The sequence below is a fragment of the Nomascus leucogenys genome, chromosome 18 (assembly GCF_006542625.1).
Source record: "Nomascus leucogenys isolate Asia chromosome 18, Asia_NLE_v1, whole genome shotgun sequence".
Classification (NCBI taxonomy): Eukaryota; Metazoa; Chordata; class Mammalia; order Primates; family Hylobatidae; genus Nomascus; species Nomascus leucogenys.
The window spans coordinates 69,736,364-69,752,823 of NC_044398.1; the positions used below are offsets into that span (position 1 = coordinate 69,736,364).

Consider the following 16,460-nt stretch of genomic DNA (forward strand, 5'->3'; position numbering starts at 1 on the left):
TTGGAGATGAAAAGAGCAATCTGGGAAGCCCTTTATTCTAAGCACGGTAATTCATGAGCCTGAAATCTCACCCCATAGGGGATCTTACAGTAGGACAAAGGGAAAGGTTTTCTGTCAACAAACCCTTAGAATCTCTTACTGCACTATTGGAAGGGGAGGCTATAAATAAGAGGAAAACGACAACAATTGGGAAAGTCAAGAACCAAGCGCAAAATTAATTAGGTCACCTGGAAAAAAACCACCACCTTCTTCCTTTGAGTCCAACATCATATTAATGAATCCTTCCGAGGGGCCCAGGAAGAGTAGTTATACAGAGCATTAACATTCTACGTTGGCTTAGTTTGGCCACAACAACAACAACAGATTGGTACGACATGCAGTGAAGCAGATGAAGGGTTACCTAGCTCCAGGCACAAAAGAAAACCACCAGGACTCTCAACTTCTCCATACAGCTTTCAAACATATGTGTTACAGATCTGGAGGAGCATGAATAAGCAAATTTGCATTCTTTCCAAAACTACAGAGTTGAATAGCTTATTTCTTTCCAGTCAAAAGCATAGGTGAGGCTAATGCAACAAAAATAAAAAGTGGTTATAATGGCAGGCATTCAAAGAGTACATGGATCCTATGTATTACAACATAAACAAATGGGCTCAAACAACAGAACTTAGGTAGAAGAAAAACTGTTGCTTTGTAGCAAGGTACACTTGATAGAAAGGAGACTGGTAATTTCCCCTCCCAAGCAAATCTTAAGAGGTATAAAATGAACTCTGAAGAAAAGCCTAAGGCATAGAAGAAAAAAAATTGACAAATGCCTACTATGTGCAAGGAACTGTTTCCAGGATCTTTTAATCTCAAGACTAAAAACTACTGATGTGGATTTGTCTGTAAGAATAATGAGGACCTTATTGCTGATGCCTGACCCTCACCAACAGAATAAGCAAGGCGATGGCACCAAGGCTCCCCCTGACTAGGAAACTCTGGTGATGCAGTTGGAAGTGGGCCACTGAGGTTTGCAGGCATGTCACCCAAGCGTTCTAGAGACTGGGAATAGTAGCTCTAGTCAGCGGGGTAGATACGCCACAGTATCGACTCTGGATGGATCTGGTGTTGTCAGAAAATAAGCACCTTCCTAGAATGGGAGAGGATGTCTCCCATCCTTCTCTGCAATGGATTTTTTAGCTGAAAGCCGAAAACTCTGTAACAAACCAGCAGGTGATTTTGGTGGTAGCTTAAGCTCTCAGGGAGCTTTCATTTGAGACACTGTCATAAAAGCAGCTGGAAAACCCTCACAAACCTATATTTAGATATCTAGTATTCATCCAGAATCCAGCCAGAACATTTACCTGAAAGATATACTTTCAGAATCAGACAAACTGCATATCCAAAACAACCCATGTTAGCAGACACAAAGCCTTAACCTGTGCCTTTATTATGCATTCACAAAGTTTCTGCTATGAAAGTCAGAATCCAGCTGACCCTAAAGGTATGGCAAAAACAAGCAAGTTTAAAATAATGACCTTTTGCTCTTATAAATACCCTCAGCAATGAGTTCCTATACATATTTAGTCATAAATTCCAGCAAGAAATGGCACATGATATCACATGTCCAGGGACCTTAATGCATTGCATTGAACCTTAATATATGACCAAATATCAAGGCACTAAGCAAGTTCTATGAGAGCCTGAGCACTTCCTGATTCATATGTTAGAATTCTACTAGAATTCTACTGGTTCATTCTGGTAGAAATATTTCTTGAATAGCTAAAATATCCTTAACTGTGAGGCACCAACACATTTTAGTATTATTTTAAAATTGAGTCAACATTCTAAGTTTCCCTTAACCTTCTTTTGGAAATTCAGACAAATTGATATGAGATATCAGAAATTCACGTGCGCCCTTCCCCAGGGAATTTTCAAATAAAAATAGCAAAACAACAAAAAACAAACCCTAAGCCTTAAAAAAATTTATTAAATTGTTGCCATTATCAAAGCTTTTTTCTTCCTCCATGAAATATTAGCAATTTAAATGTTCTCAAGTCCTCATGCTTGACTTATTCGGGGATGCTTCATATTAACAAAGTAATTTTTATTGCATAACCATTACTTTCTCAGACAATATTCTGTTTTGCACAGTTTACTTTTCATTCTCACTTGATACCAATACTCCAGTTCAAGACAAATCCTCATCTGGTACCTGTCATGGAATTTGATAATTCTGAGTTTTACAAACTGAAGGAATATTGATTACTTACCATATCCAGGAATGCCTTCTAAAGGGAAAATTATTCACGTGCATCATGTTCGCAGATCTTCTGTCATTAATATTTTTCTTGTCTCCTATGTTACATGTAGTGATTTTTACAGATGAATTCCAACTCTCTTGTTTGAGCAGCTACTGTGGGCAATTATTGCAACAAGTATTGAATTCCAAAAAAAAAAAAAAATCTCCCCCCACCAATAAAAACAAACAGCAATTACAAAAGGCCTTCCAGGATTTGAAAAAAGAAACATCACAGAGCACTGCAGGTACGGGTCCATCCATTTAGGTTCCACTAGTTAGTCAACATACTAAAATAACCAGTTCAACTACTAATCCTAAATGGTGGCAAATATTGTCCTGTTAAAATCTAACCGCCTTGAGTGTAAATTAATGCATCCTTATGGAAGGACTCTGGAATGTGGGAAGAAAGGAGTCAAAAGACAGTTTCTTGATATCCTTGTTAAAGAAGTGTTAGAAGGGAAATGGAAAACTTCAGGTTGCTTTGCCATGCTGTCCTTCAGAAATGAATATTGCTTTTTCTTCTTTCTTAGGCACATATTCATGTGTGGTCACTTTAACGCAGTGCTACCGTCTGAGACGTGTCGGACAAAGGCCTGGGCAGAGGGGCTAGAAACCATGTATCACCAAAGCCAACTTCTTTCCCAGATTTCAGAATTGCTGGTTCAACTGCAAAAGTAGGAAGGCAACGAGTAATTTCTGCTTTGCAGGACAAGATTACCATTAACTACCATCATGACTTCAGAAGGTGCTGTCACGATGAAATTCATTTCTGCTGCCTAACCCCATAATAAGGCTGCCTGTTCTCTTTAAGTAAAATGACTAAGCTATTGATCTTTTCACTGCAGAATCCCCTTTAATTTGTTATTATCAAAACCATGTGGGAGCTTTTCACATTTTGCCTTGGAAAGAAAATGAATTTCACAGCTGCAAGTCAGACGTTGTCTAAGAATTTCTTCCCCCGATGTCTTTCTTTTCTCTTTTTTTTTTCTCTCTCTCTATCTCTTTTGTTTTTCACCCCAAATTCAGTTTTCCAATAGGTGTCATTTATTCTGATGCTCTGACATCTTCTGAAAGATTCTCATGCCCAAGCTATACAGACCTTGCATGCTTTTAAAACACAATGGCAACAGGCTCCTGCTGGAGTCCCCCAGCGCCGAATTTCCAGCAGAACCTTTGGAATCCTCGCAGCCGCCTTGTCTGCCCTGGGCTGTGCCGCCCCAGCTCTGATCAGCTCAGGACACTTGCAGGCTCCGTGGTACTGTACATTAACTCTGCAGCAGCCTGGCTCGGCTGCAGAGACTGCTGCCTGACAAGGGATGTGCTGGCGTCAAGGGGGCCCTCTAGGTGGGTTCCCAGACATTGCAGAGCCGCGCACTCCTTGCTAGCCTCCAAGGAAGAGCAAGCAAAAGGGGTTAAAGGAATAGCTCGCCCTGGAAGAGCAGATTTCTTTCAGTAAGTAATTACCAGGCAAGAAAAGCTAAACAAGGAGAAGCCTGTAAAACACCTCGCAGGGAAATTACGCCTTAAACAAATACGGAGGCAGGATTTTTTGTTTGCTCGTTTTCCTTCTTACCCAATGAAAAAAAAAAAAAGAAATAAAAGAAGTCCAGAGATAATTAGCAAATGATAGAGTTTGGTGGATTTGACTCCTTAAAAAAAATACCGGGTTGGGGAAGCCTTGCTTACTTGATGATTTGTAACCATTTAGCTGCAGATGACCACATGGTGATTTTTGGACAGGAAGTCCTATGGAAGCCGGTTCTGCAGAAGTCAGTTGTACTTCAATTGCAATGGCGCATGCCATAAAACTGCTTGTTTGATTAGGGGGTGTGTAGATATGAGGAATGCTGAGATAAAACGTTGCAATCCCTATCATTGATGTTTTACATTTCCTCATGCTTGCTCCTTTGTTGCAAAAATCCTGTTCAATAATCCCCCAAAAGCACCCCATCACTGTTGATGCCATTTTGGAGCAAGAATAAAATAGTAAACTCTTGTAATAGTAGGTTGGCACTTAAATGGTATTTGTTTGAAATCAGTGGGAGAATGGACCTCGCAGTAGAAGTATACTCAACATTAATGTACCACTTTTAACTTAGGTATTTAAACAGGCGTTTATGCAATTGCTTGATATTAAATGGAATACCGGCAACATTTAATATAGCATGCTATTATCTTTAGTTAGGATTTCCCCAGTGAGGTCCTGTCATTGCAGAAAATATTACCCAAGATTGGGTGGAGGGCATGTCCCATAAATTCAAAACCTAATATAAAGAAAACTAATCTTAAAAACCGCCATAATTTGGGGAATTTTCATTTTGATCAAAAGATGATCCTAATAGCAGTATTCCTAGGAGGAAGAAGAACTGGGTGATTCCTTAAAAGCAATTTGAACTTGTAGGTTCAGAAAGATGCCATTGCAGCATAAAAGAATCTTGAGAATATTTGTTGAGATTTCCTGTAGCCTAGGCAGTATCCTCATGATCTCTTTTTGCTAAAGGGACTAAATCTCTTCCATAAGGTCATTTGTAATCTGGCCCAGAAAACTTCAGCCTACATTGTTTCAACAAGCTTTGAATGTTTTGAATCAAGTAATTAATATTTTGATATATTAGATATTTAAATATTATTATTTAAGATCTAGGAACATTTACAATGCCCCAGGTCCCATTCTAAGATAGTTACAGTATTACCCCATTTAATCCACACAACAACACTATGAGTTAAGGACTGTTACTAGCCCTGTTCTCCAGATGAGGCTATTGAGGCACTCAGATGTTAAGTAGTAGTGTGTCTGAGGTTAAATATCTAGTGAGTCACTATCTGAATCAAGGAAGTCTGGCTCCAGAGCCTGTACACATTCCCACAATATTCTAGCACCTCTATAATCATAATACCACCTTGTTATACTTTTATACTTAAAAATATTATTGTTATATGTATTATTTTTGCATCACAGAATTATGCTGAGGAGATTTAAGACATTTATTATGCCCATTTGGAGATGCCAAAAAGATTGTATTTGTTAATTATCAGGCATCTTGTGAGCAGTACATCTGGAAGAGAATTCAAATTATTTGACTCTGGTTAGTGATCTTTGATCATGATGATGACAATGATGGGTTTTAATTATTTTAAAACTAACATTTAGTCCTTATACAAGAGAGTAGGTCTCTATGGAAAGTAGCAAATGCAAAGATTTTTTAAAAAGATGTAAAAATATATAATATATTTTCCTTCGTAATGAACATCATTTATCTGACATTATTTTCTTAGTCCATTTTATTCTACTCTGTTCATATGTCAAAGCGTCACCTATGGGTGACAGGCTAGTAAGAATACCTCTGAATCTTTCTCCACTACCACACAGTTCAACATTCAATACTTGTTAGCTACACTTCCATTTGTGGGCAATGATATAAGCAAAGCATTTTAAAATACAAATGATTTGGTCATTAAACTACTAAATATACTTAAACTAAGAGGATATTTTAGCTGAATATTTTTAAAGTGAACTTTCCTTGGATTTTTATTTTTATACATGCAACTGTCTAGAATAAAGTCTAACAAATTAGAACAAAAGGAAACACAAATGAGAAACTATGATAAATAACAGAAAAGCCAAATTTCTGCTTAAAAGATAGCAAAGAAAAAAATGTAATTTATTTCACAGTTCAGAGAATCAAGACTACACGTTATTAAACAATCCAAAATTGAATATTTTTGCAGACTCAAGGCAACAAATATAAAAGAATAGGCTTGCTTAGAAAATACAAATAACTCATTTCCAGCATTTTATTCCATTTATATTAGAAAGAGGGTCTTAAGAGTTATGTCCACTAATTTATAAGCTGATACTTTACAAATTTAATACTTCCTACATGTATGGCCTTCAAGAAACAACAGTTAGGCAGAAATAATATGTTTGTAATTTAAAAACAAGTTGTCAAAAATGAAAAAATGTTTTTGGGCTAGGGTAATGCTAATCTATTTTGTTACACTAAAAGATAATCATCCTTTCATGAAACTTTTAAGAAATATCAGGAAGCCAGTTCTGGTTGCTCTCGCCTGTAGTCCTAGCTACTTGGAAGGCTGAGGCAGGAGGATAACTTGAGCCCAGTTCAAGACCAGGCTGGGAAACATAGACTCTGTCTCTAAAAAAATTAAAAAGAAATATCAGGAGTAACCATAAAAGATTATCTTTACGGCTAATCTCAGCCCCATTATTTTTATCAATACAGGAGTGCAAATTATTAGCAGGGCACCATAAATTGGCATAACCTCAGTGAAGTCCCTACAGCTATGGAGTAACCTCAGCTCTACTAGAGCAAAGACTGGTTTGCTGTTTTGTTTTGTGTTTTTTTTTAAATTTTAATCCCACAGCAAGCACAAGAGTAAGTGAACTTATATTAACTACACTTAAATGAGGCTGATTTAAGAAAAAGCTAAATTAATTGATAAACTACAAACTCAGAGTAAACCAAAATATTGTCATTCAACATTTTCATTGAAAGATTGCTTAATGCATCCAGAATCAAAGCCAGAAGTGTTAACTAGCCAGTGTCCCATGTCCTTTTCCAATAAAGCCCTTTTCTCTCATGGTTATAGGGTTATGCTCATAAGAGTGAAGGTTTTCAAACTAAGTTCCTGGGAATCTTATGGGTTTTCAAAGTTGCATCAGGTCAGCTGAGGGGCAAGGTACTTTGTGCTGGGTCTAGGAAGCCAGGTACTTTGTGCTGTTTCAACAAGAGCTCTTCTGCTTTAACTAGTTTTATCTCAAAGTTTGATAATATATACAAAAAAGTCTGGCTCTTTAAAAAAAATTACAAAAACGTAACAGTAGAAATACAGAATTAATACTTTCTACAAAAATTCTTATCTCTGTATTATCAGTTTCAGTATTTCATCCTCTTAAAATGCCTTCAACTTACACGCTTCCTTCACAATGTGCATTAAAAGAACGATTAAGTTAAACCTTTATGCTAGTATAAGCATAGCATAATAAAGTCACACCCTAGTTTCTGAGGTTGGGTGTTGCCTAGACTCTTTAGTCACTTGTACTTATCAGAGGGTGTGATGAGTTACTTCATTGATTTTCCCTGAGTTTCACTTTCAGAAAGTAACTTTAATGTCAAATGTTAAGGTATATGGTTTTGTCACCATTGCATTTTGGTATAATCAATAGCTAATGTCAATGTTTGCCTCTTAAATAACTTCGATGAAATAAAACTCCTGTATATTTAGACATCAAAGAATAAAGACCTAAAAGATGACTTATTTATCTTATATGAATACCAATAATCAGTTCAGATATTTTTGGAAAGTCCCCATTCTTTCAAGAGGCTGGATTACTTTTGTCCCTTAGACGTCAAAAACAAAACACTTGGTCCCTCTATTCTATATATTGGGTTCATATAAATATATTTACACATACAAAAACCTCTATGTACTTTTCTTAGCACATTCTATATACTATTAATAATAGTATAAATATGTTATACACAAGGATATAGAAGCTACAGTCACCTGGATATCTTGCAGGATGTGACTTCTTGCCTCAAGCTCCCCCCTATAAATATATATTTTTTACCAATAAAAATTAAAATGTACATGAGCTTTTCACATGTGTGTATGTATGTGTAATTATACATTTTTTCTTTTTATTGCATGTATCACCAACTAATAAAGAGGTGAGTGCGCCATCAGAATGAGACCTGAGGTGACTGTGCTCCCATTCCCACCTCCCAGCAAGAAAAGAACATTCAAGACCAAATTCTCTATCTCACCTTTACAGAAAGCCAATCCCCCAGGGACAGAACAGTGTCTTCTTCTCTATATTTATGACACCAAAAACACTGTTGGTACTCAGTCAATATTAACTAATAACCATGTTGATAGTCATGACTTTCCACTTCTGGCAAGTTCTAGCAAAGTCTGAAGGCATGCTGTTCTGAACATTTATAACTGAAATACGAGAAGCCTTTCATGAAGCCGCAGTTTCAGTTGCTGAGAGTCAGGGAACTGCATCATGTTTCAGCAAGTTGCTAGTAGCTACTACATTCAATTTCTACATATTCTCATAACCCAGGGTACAATCACCAATTGAAAAAGAAAAAATAAATTCATTAAACACCTAGTTTCATCACCTAAAACCAACAAATGCTTTGTTGGGACTTTTCATGATTCAACTAATATAAAAAGCCATTTTGGATCATATTCCTCAAGCTTAAATCTTCTAATCTTAAATCATAAATAAATTCTTTTACAGAATAAAAATCTCATAATATGAAGTATATTTCATAATTGGAATATTTAGAATGCTTGTTAAATTTCACTTTTAATATTTTTTTGGAAGTAGAAGGCTTAAATGCCTAATACTAAAATACAAAGAAGGCACTTAATATTTATACTTAAAAATCAAATGTGGAAAAATGTTCACAGCAAGTTTAAAGACAAAAAAGTCAAATGTCTATACCATCTTGGAGTCCTAAGATGTGAACCCTTATTTTCAGGTTCTGCCTTTTACTTTTTGTGTAATTTTGACCAACTCATGAAACCTCTGTGAGACACAATTTCCCTATCTGTAGCATGGAAGTAATACAAACTCTTAGATTATTATAATTTTAACTTATTATAATTTAAAATTTTTTAATTATAGAAAAATACTTTTTAATAAGAAGAGTTCTTTAAATGTTGTTTGCATACACCTTTAAAATTTGCTTAGTAAAATATAATAAAATACAGATCATTTGTTTTGCAATTTACTTGAATCAAAATGGAAAAAAAGAAAAAATACAAATAACGTAATGTCGAAACTACCTTCTGAAATGGAATTACATTTCATTTATATCTTAAGCTTCTCTAAAGGCTTTGTATAATATTTGTTTAGAAAATTCAAAGGAGCAAAAATATTTCTCATGTAATAAAATAAAGCCCAACTTCAAAACTTACTCATATTATCAGCTGGGCATATTGGCTCACACCTGTAATCTCTCTCCAAAAAAAAAAAGAGAAATGCTGTAAGAATGCATATTTATTCTTTCATTTATCCTGATTAGATGTATCCAAAATAGATTTTCTTTCATTGGCAATTTAATTGATTGTTACTGATTGATAATTTAATTAAACTTCTGATGACAATTCTTCTGTCACTCATACTCCCAGTAAAAAAGTAACATAATCCAGCTTTCAGTTCCTCACAGAAGGAGCTTGGAAGTTGCCAATCTGTCCTAACAACAAAAAGACTGAACAAACTGAAAAATCAACTCTTCTTAGATCCATAAGAAAAGTGAGGTCACAGAGCAAACTGCTGCCCAAACCACTGATGAGACAGACAGTAGGATATGGAGAATCACAACATACTGGAGCAGAAACCTCCAAGAGAACCGGTGCTGGGGCAGAAAAACCTGAACTATAATTGACAAATCGTTAGAGGCTGGCTGCAGGCAAGTCTGAAAGTTGAAAAACTCCAGAGGAACCCAGTAATAGGGAGGTCCCCACAATTCTGTGTGTTTTACTTCCATGAGCGCTACCAAGTTCTCACAGTAAATATTGGAGGAAAATTCTCTCATGCTTCCAGCAAGAGAAGGGAAAAGTACACATCTTTAAATCTGCTGAAGCTTGGTTCTTCCTGAGGAGAAACTAGTTAATCAGAGCCTAACCTGCTGAGGTTTTTTGTTCCATTTTGTTTTGTTATATCAGAGCCTCACTGACCTGGGGAAAGAAAAATGCCCAACTCCAGCCCACTCTAGCCTACCATGAGGGAGAAATGAAATACTCAATTCCAGCCCACTTTAGCCATTCTCTCCCACCTATGGTATAAGAAAAAAAAAGAACTTTTCGGCCGGAACCGCCATCTTCCAGTAATTCACCAAAATGACAAACACAAAGGGAAAGAGGAGAGGCACCCGATATATGTTCTCTAGGCCTTTTAGAAAACATGGAGTTGTTCCTTTGGCCACGTATATGCGAATCTATAAGAAAGGTGATATTGTAGACATCAAGGGTATGGGTACTGTTCAAAAAGGAATGCCCCACAAGTGTTACCATGGCAAAACTGGAAGAGTCTACAATGTTACCCAGCATGCTGTTGGCATTGTTGTAAACAAACAAGTTAAGGGCAAGATTCTTGCCAAGAGAATTAATGTGCGTACTGAGCACATTAAGCACTCTAAGAGCCGAGATAGCTTCCTGAAACGCGTGAAGGAAAATGATCAGAAAAAGAAAGAAGCCAAAGAGAAAGGTACCTGGGTTCAACTAAAGCGCCAGCCTGCTCCACCCAGAGAAGCACACTTTGTGAGAACCAATGGGAAGGAGCCTGAGCTGCTGGAATCTATTCCCTATGAATTCATGGCATAATAGGTGTTAAAAAAATAAATAAATAAAGGACCTCTGGGCTGTAAAAAAAAAAAAAAAAAAAAAAGAAAAAAACCTGAAAAACACTTAGGAGATTCACAGTCCAGAGGCCCAGGCTCACCAAAAGACTGAAACCTAATTACAGAATGATAGAAAGCTTCCCCTCCACCGCCCCTTACCACACCACCACCCACATAACTTTTTCTTTTTATTTATTTATTTATTTATTTAGGCAGAGTTTTTGTAGCTCAGGCTGGAGTGCAGTGGCGTGAACTTGGCTCACTGCAAGCTCCGCCTCCCGGGTTCATGCCATTCTCCTGCCTCAGCCTCCCGAGTGGCTGGGACTACAGGCGCCCCCCACCACGCCTGGCTAATTTTTTGTATTTTTAGTAGAGACGGGGTTTCACCGTGTTAGCCAGGATGGTCTCGATCTCCTGACCTCGTGATCCGCCCCCCTTGGCCTCCCAAAGTGCTGGGATTACAGGCTTGAGCCACTGCGCCCGGCCGTACAATTTTTATACAACTTCAAATTTATGGATGCTAAAATTGCTATTAGTAATGTCAATAGATTCCATTTTCTTTACAATTGCTTGAAGCAAAGACGTAATTTTCTCAAGAATGTTTATTTTAACACACATTTTGATAATCTATTTATAAAATCTGAAATTTATCACAGTTTCATTTCAAATAGATTCAATATCATTTAAGGTTTCTTTTTAAAGAGGAAACATTATTTCATTTAGGAAACCATGCAAGTTCAACATGAGAAATACAAAAATAAAATAAAATAAACACACAAGAAAGAATCAAGTCATCCACAATTCCACTCCCAAAAGACAAGTCAGTATATTTCCTTCCAGTCTTTCTCCCCTCCGGGAATAGTGGGTTTACCAACAATTTTTATGTTGTTGTAAGAATATTTCACCGACCTGAATTTGGTAAAAAGTACTGCCTGAGAAAGAACTCTTTCATTTGCCAGATGGCACATGGTAAAGAAATTACCATGAAAATATTCAAACCTCTCCACTCTCACAGGTTTACTGGGGAAGGCAGTTCAATCAGATGGGGCTTACAAAGGTTATTATTCTCTTTAAAACTCTTGTGATGAATTTTTACCAGTAGAGGATCTCAAGAGGATATTCCTCTGGATGTTTCTATTCTTAACTCTTTAGTTTTGATCCACCTTTGGGTTTGCTTGTATATTTCTTTTTAAAAATCTTAAGTAGTATATCGTTGCATATACTACTATAGTAGTAGGACATAGTAGATATATTGTATGGAATATATTACATAAAACTAAGAAATTATTTTTCCTACTTTCAGAATGGACTAGAATGTGGTCTACCATATATATTGTCAATCTAACTTAACGCTTCTTTAATATTCTGCCAGTACTGGTTTTTAGTGCTTTTTAAAAATTATATGTGTATGTATTTTTGCAGTGTTTTCAGTCACTTTAACAGGAAGCTGGAAGAGGCTGCATCAGAGGCTGCAGGTAAAATGCCATTTAAAATCCAAAGGCCCCATCCACCACTTCTAACACATGCACATATATAATTACACATCATTGGCAGTTAACAGAGTTAGGTATAAAAGCAAATATGACTATGTTATTTACAAATACATATATTTGTATATATTTATAACATATGTATATTACATATATATATATACAGACACATATATGAAACATTAAAAATGAAAATATTTCATTTAGAAAACCATGCAAGTTCAACTTGGGAAATACAAAAAAAAAAAAAAAAAGAAACACACAAGGAAGACACATATACATGTATTTTTATTTCAGCATCTTGAATTGACTATGTAGAGACATTACCACTCCATTTTTCAGTTATTTTTGAAATAGATGACTGAAGATTATCATTAGCATGTAGTGGGGTACATGCTCTAGGGGTAGTGGGGTTTTCTGGTCTGTTTCGTCCTTGGTATATCCTCTAATGCCTAGAATAGGATCTGGTGCATAATAAGGACTCAGAGTCCTTATTATCTTGACATTGACTTTAAGTATTTTATTATCATAAATATTTAACAAATGAGTCTCTATACCAAACATGATTACTTATGTCTGCCTATGGTTCCTTCTAAAGACCTTGCCTTTCCTACACTTCACAATCATAAAATCTGACGCGAATAAGCATAACTTGACTCACTGACATCTGATATTTACTAGGCAGCACATATTAATATTCGCTCTTTGGAATGTGAAAGGTCCTAAGTGAAATTGAGTCTCTAATCAGTTCAAGGTGGGGTTGAATCAAAATGTCCTGTAGACTCAGGGGCTGAAGTTACCATTTTGGGTTCAGTGCAAACTGGTAACTAAAGAGACAGTGGCAATTACAGGGAGAAGGCAGGAAACAGCAGAAACACAGAAGACAAAAAAAAATCGGTGACTGTATGGCCCCAAAGAGAGTAGCTGCCTTAATTTCAGTTTTCCTAATCCAGTAGGCCCTGCTATACTTGTTTCTGTGAATTTCTGTATCTTCATAGTAACTATGTTCCCCCTTTTCTACAGGAGCTAGTCTGAGTCAGCTTCTTTTTTTTTGCAATCAACATTGTGATGAGTCATCATATAAGAAAACTTATGTTGCTATTCATAAATTATTTCCTTCCCTCCTGAAATAAAGTCATTTAAAATTAATGCTATATTGTAATATTGAATAGCCACAATGAATGAACTTGACATTGAATTAATGGTTACATGATGAAGTGGCTTAAATTAAAATGCATAGAGTGACGTTAACAATGTATCTACATTTACATCCACATCTAGATGTTCTGGAGAGACTGTTCTTTTTCTCTGACTGACATCTATTATACTTCCAATCAAAATATTAGCTTCTCATTTTCTCGAACCCCTTTTCACAGTTTTCTTCATTAAATGTCAGTTTGTTCCAGATAAGGAGAGGTAAGAGAGAGAGAGAGAAAGAGACAGAGAGAGATTTTGGAAAAAGAGAAATACTGTGATATTTTTAGATTTATAGAGAGAATAATTTAGTACTCAAAAGGCAGAATTCCTTTTTAGGAAAAAAAGGATATTCAGATTAATTTTTTTCAAATAATCATTTGAAAGCTTAAAAATATAAAAATCTATTTAAACTAGAACCCAATAATTTAGAAAAATTAATAGTTTCAAAGTCACTATAGTATAATTAAGTAGAATAATCTTTGCATTCAAGTGTAGAATAAATTCAAGGCTAGTTATTAAATACCAGTTGCCCATTGTAGACAGATGCCCTCTCATTCACCTAGCATTTTACACACTCTTCCTTGCTGTTTTTAACATTCTGACTCGAGGGTGAATCTATAATGCTGAGCACTTGAAACTTTTAACTCGCCTGCCTCTCTCTATAATTGGCATATTCCATTCCTAAAAAAATCACAGTAGACTATATACATCACTTAATAGACACAACAAAGCAAAACATGAACAATACATGTCCCAAACTGATGAGACACAAAACTATTAATGTGAAACTGAATTGCCTAGCTCTGTATCTTACACTTTTCTCCCTGGGAAGCACATTTGAAATGTGGGAAATAATTCAATGGGGAATATAATGTGATTTTATCTGTTGTTTTTAGTTCCAAGATTTGTAAAATACATAAAGACACAAAAGAGCTTTAAATTTTTCCACAAAATAAAGTAGCAAACCCGATCAAATAGTAAATTCATTTTTAAGACTTCTCTTTTCTCACTGACCCTCCCTTTCCCTTTAGCTTAGCAATCAAACAGGGACGGGAGCAAAAATAAAAAGCAGGAAGTGGGCAACACAGCACCTGACAAAAAAGGATTTTGTTATCAGAATCCTCAGCAAGTTTTATTGATGTTTGAAATTCCCAACTCATTTTCGAAATGAAAATGCTACAGGAAGCAGGAACAAAGTTAATGAAAATATAAATGCACCTTTCTCCTTGTCTTCCATAACCACTCACTGATTAGAGGCACAGTCCATTTGAGATGAGGCTGCTGCCACTGTGTGTGTGGGAGGGTTGAATATTTTTTGTTCTGGGAGAAGCAACTGTGATAGCCCCAAATCCCTGACAGCCTCTCTTCATAGACTGCAGGTATAGTGTGCAGGTGATAGTGCTAAACTAAACTCCCAGTCCAAGGGAGTCTAAAGGAGGAAGCTGTGAAGAAAAAGGAAAGTGAAACAGTGGACTGGGACAGAAGGACATTACTATTAATACTAATTTTCAGCCAGTGCAGTGGCTCACATATGTAATCCCAGTGCTTTGCGAGGCTGAGGCAAGAGGATCCTTTGAGCCCAGGAGTTCAAGGCTGTAGTGGGTGACAAAATGAGACCCTGTCTCTAACAATATAAAAAATAAAAATCCTAACTTTCCCATTCCCCTCAGTGACCTGCTGTTTCCCACACCTTGAATGCACATCCCTTTTGGGATCCATTTGCTGGAGCAGAGGTGTTTTAAAGAAGCATATTTGCTAGGAGGCATAAATAATTTTCCCCTCAAATATTAGAGTAAGAAAGGGGAAGCATTCAAAAAAGATACAAATATGATAGGGTACTGTCAAGGTAGTTAAAAATATTTGTAAATGGATATCAATATTGTGACATATTTGTTGAAAATGAGGACGTAGTAGATAGTAAAACGCTTTTTTTTTTTTTTTTTTTTTTTTTTTGAGCTCTTGTTGCCCAGGCTGGAGCTCAATGGTGCAATCTTGGCTCACTGCAACCTCTGCCTCCCAGGTTTGAGTGATTCTGCTACCTTAGCCTCCCAAATAGCTGGGATTACAGGCACCACCACCACACCCAGCTGTTTTTATTTATTTATGTATTTTTTTATTTTTAGTAGAGATAGGGTTTCACCATGTTGGCCAGGCTGGTCTTGAACTCCTGACCTCAGGTGATCCGCCCACCTTGGTCTCCCAAAGTGTAAAACACATTTTATTTGCTTTCACACTGTCCCTTTAAGCTTTATTTATAAAGAACATCTTATGACTTTTCTGGGTACTGTTAGGCAACAGAGACCTTTGCATTCATGCTAAACCATCATCTCAGACTCTATCCAGAAATTAGAATGTCCATTTCAAATTGTAACCCAAAACTCTAAACTTGATTGAACTTACATTTTCTCCCCTCTCCCAGCTGGGCCCACCACAGAGTCTCTGCATGCAGTGGAGTAAGTGGGTGGCATTGAGACTGGGTTGCTCCTCCCCTTCCTTGGCTATCCAGACTGGCTAGCTGGTGGTATTGACTACTCTGGGATTGGAAGGCACAGAAAGAGGCGAGGAGAGGAAGAAAAGAGTTTTGTTTTGTTTTCTTGAATTAGTGCCATCATAAGATGGCATCACATGTTGGAGGCCTGGCAGATGTTGAAAGCTGCCTCTTTGTCTCATGGGTACTTTTGTGGGTTCATCATTGGTATCCCTGCTGGGTCCGCTGGCTGCAACTCCTTTGACTCAAGCAAGAGCCTTGTTTTCCAAGTGCTGCTGATTAATCAGCCCCCCACCAAGGCCTTGGCTTTCTAGTGGTTCCACCCCTACCAACTCTTGCTCTTGGAGCCAAACTGGCTTTCCCAGATGGTCCTCTCAGGAAGGACATCAAATGGCTGAAGACCGGGTCTCTCTTTGAGCTTGATGTGAGTTAGATAACTGCCGCCCGCTTTAAGAGAGGGTAGGGTTGGACTCACAGCACTACTCAGTTCTCTCTCTTAAAAAAATATCTTCACAAGTTCTTGCTCAGCCATGAAAGGGTACATTTTCTGCCTTTGGTCCTGGTGTCTAGCTATGACTGTCCATCCTGTGTAAATGAGGAGAGTAAGTCTGAGCAAAAGCACAAAG

General features: G+C 36.9%; 1 protein-coding gene and 1 pseudogene across 4 annotated transcripts in view; one reads left to right on the forward strand and one right to left on the reverse strand.

Moving 5' to 3' along the window:
• The window catches only part of PDE4D (phosphodiesterase 4D), a 1,540,268-nt gene that overhangs the window by 621,026 nt on the left and 902,782 nt on the right, over window positions 1–16,460 (reverse strand). Inside the window, exon 1 of one of the 4 annotated variants that reach the window (XM_003265960.3) lies at window positions 2,256–3,750. The exons of 2 other annotated variants lie outside the window; for them this stretch is intronic. In XM_003265960.3, coding sequence (XP_003266008.1) covers window positions 2,256–2,302 — 47 coding nt within the window. In that variant the 5' untranslated portion in view covers window positions 2,303–3,750. Of the gene's footprint in view, window positions 1–2,255; window positions 3,751–16,460 lie in introns of those variants that run through there. One more of the 4 variants, XM_030797624.1, reaches the window with a different exon arrangement.
• Window positions 10,157–10,642, forward strand: LOC100588724 (annotated as a pseudogene).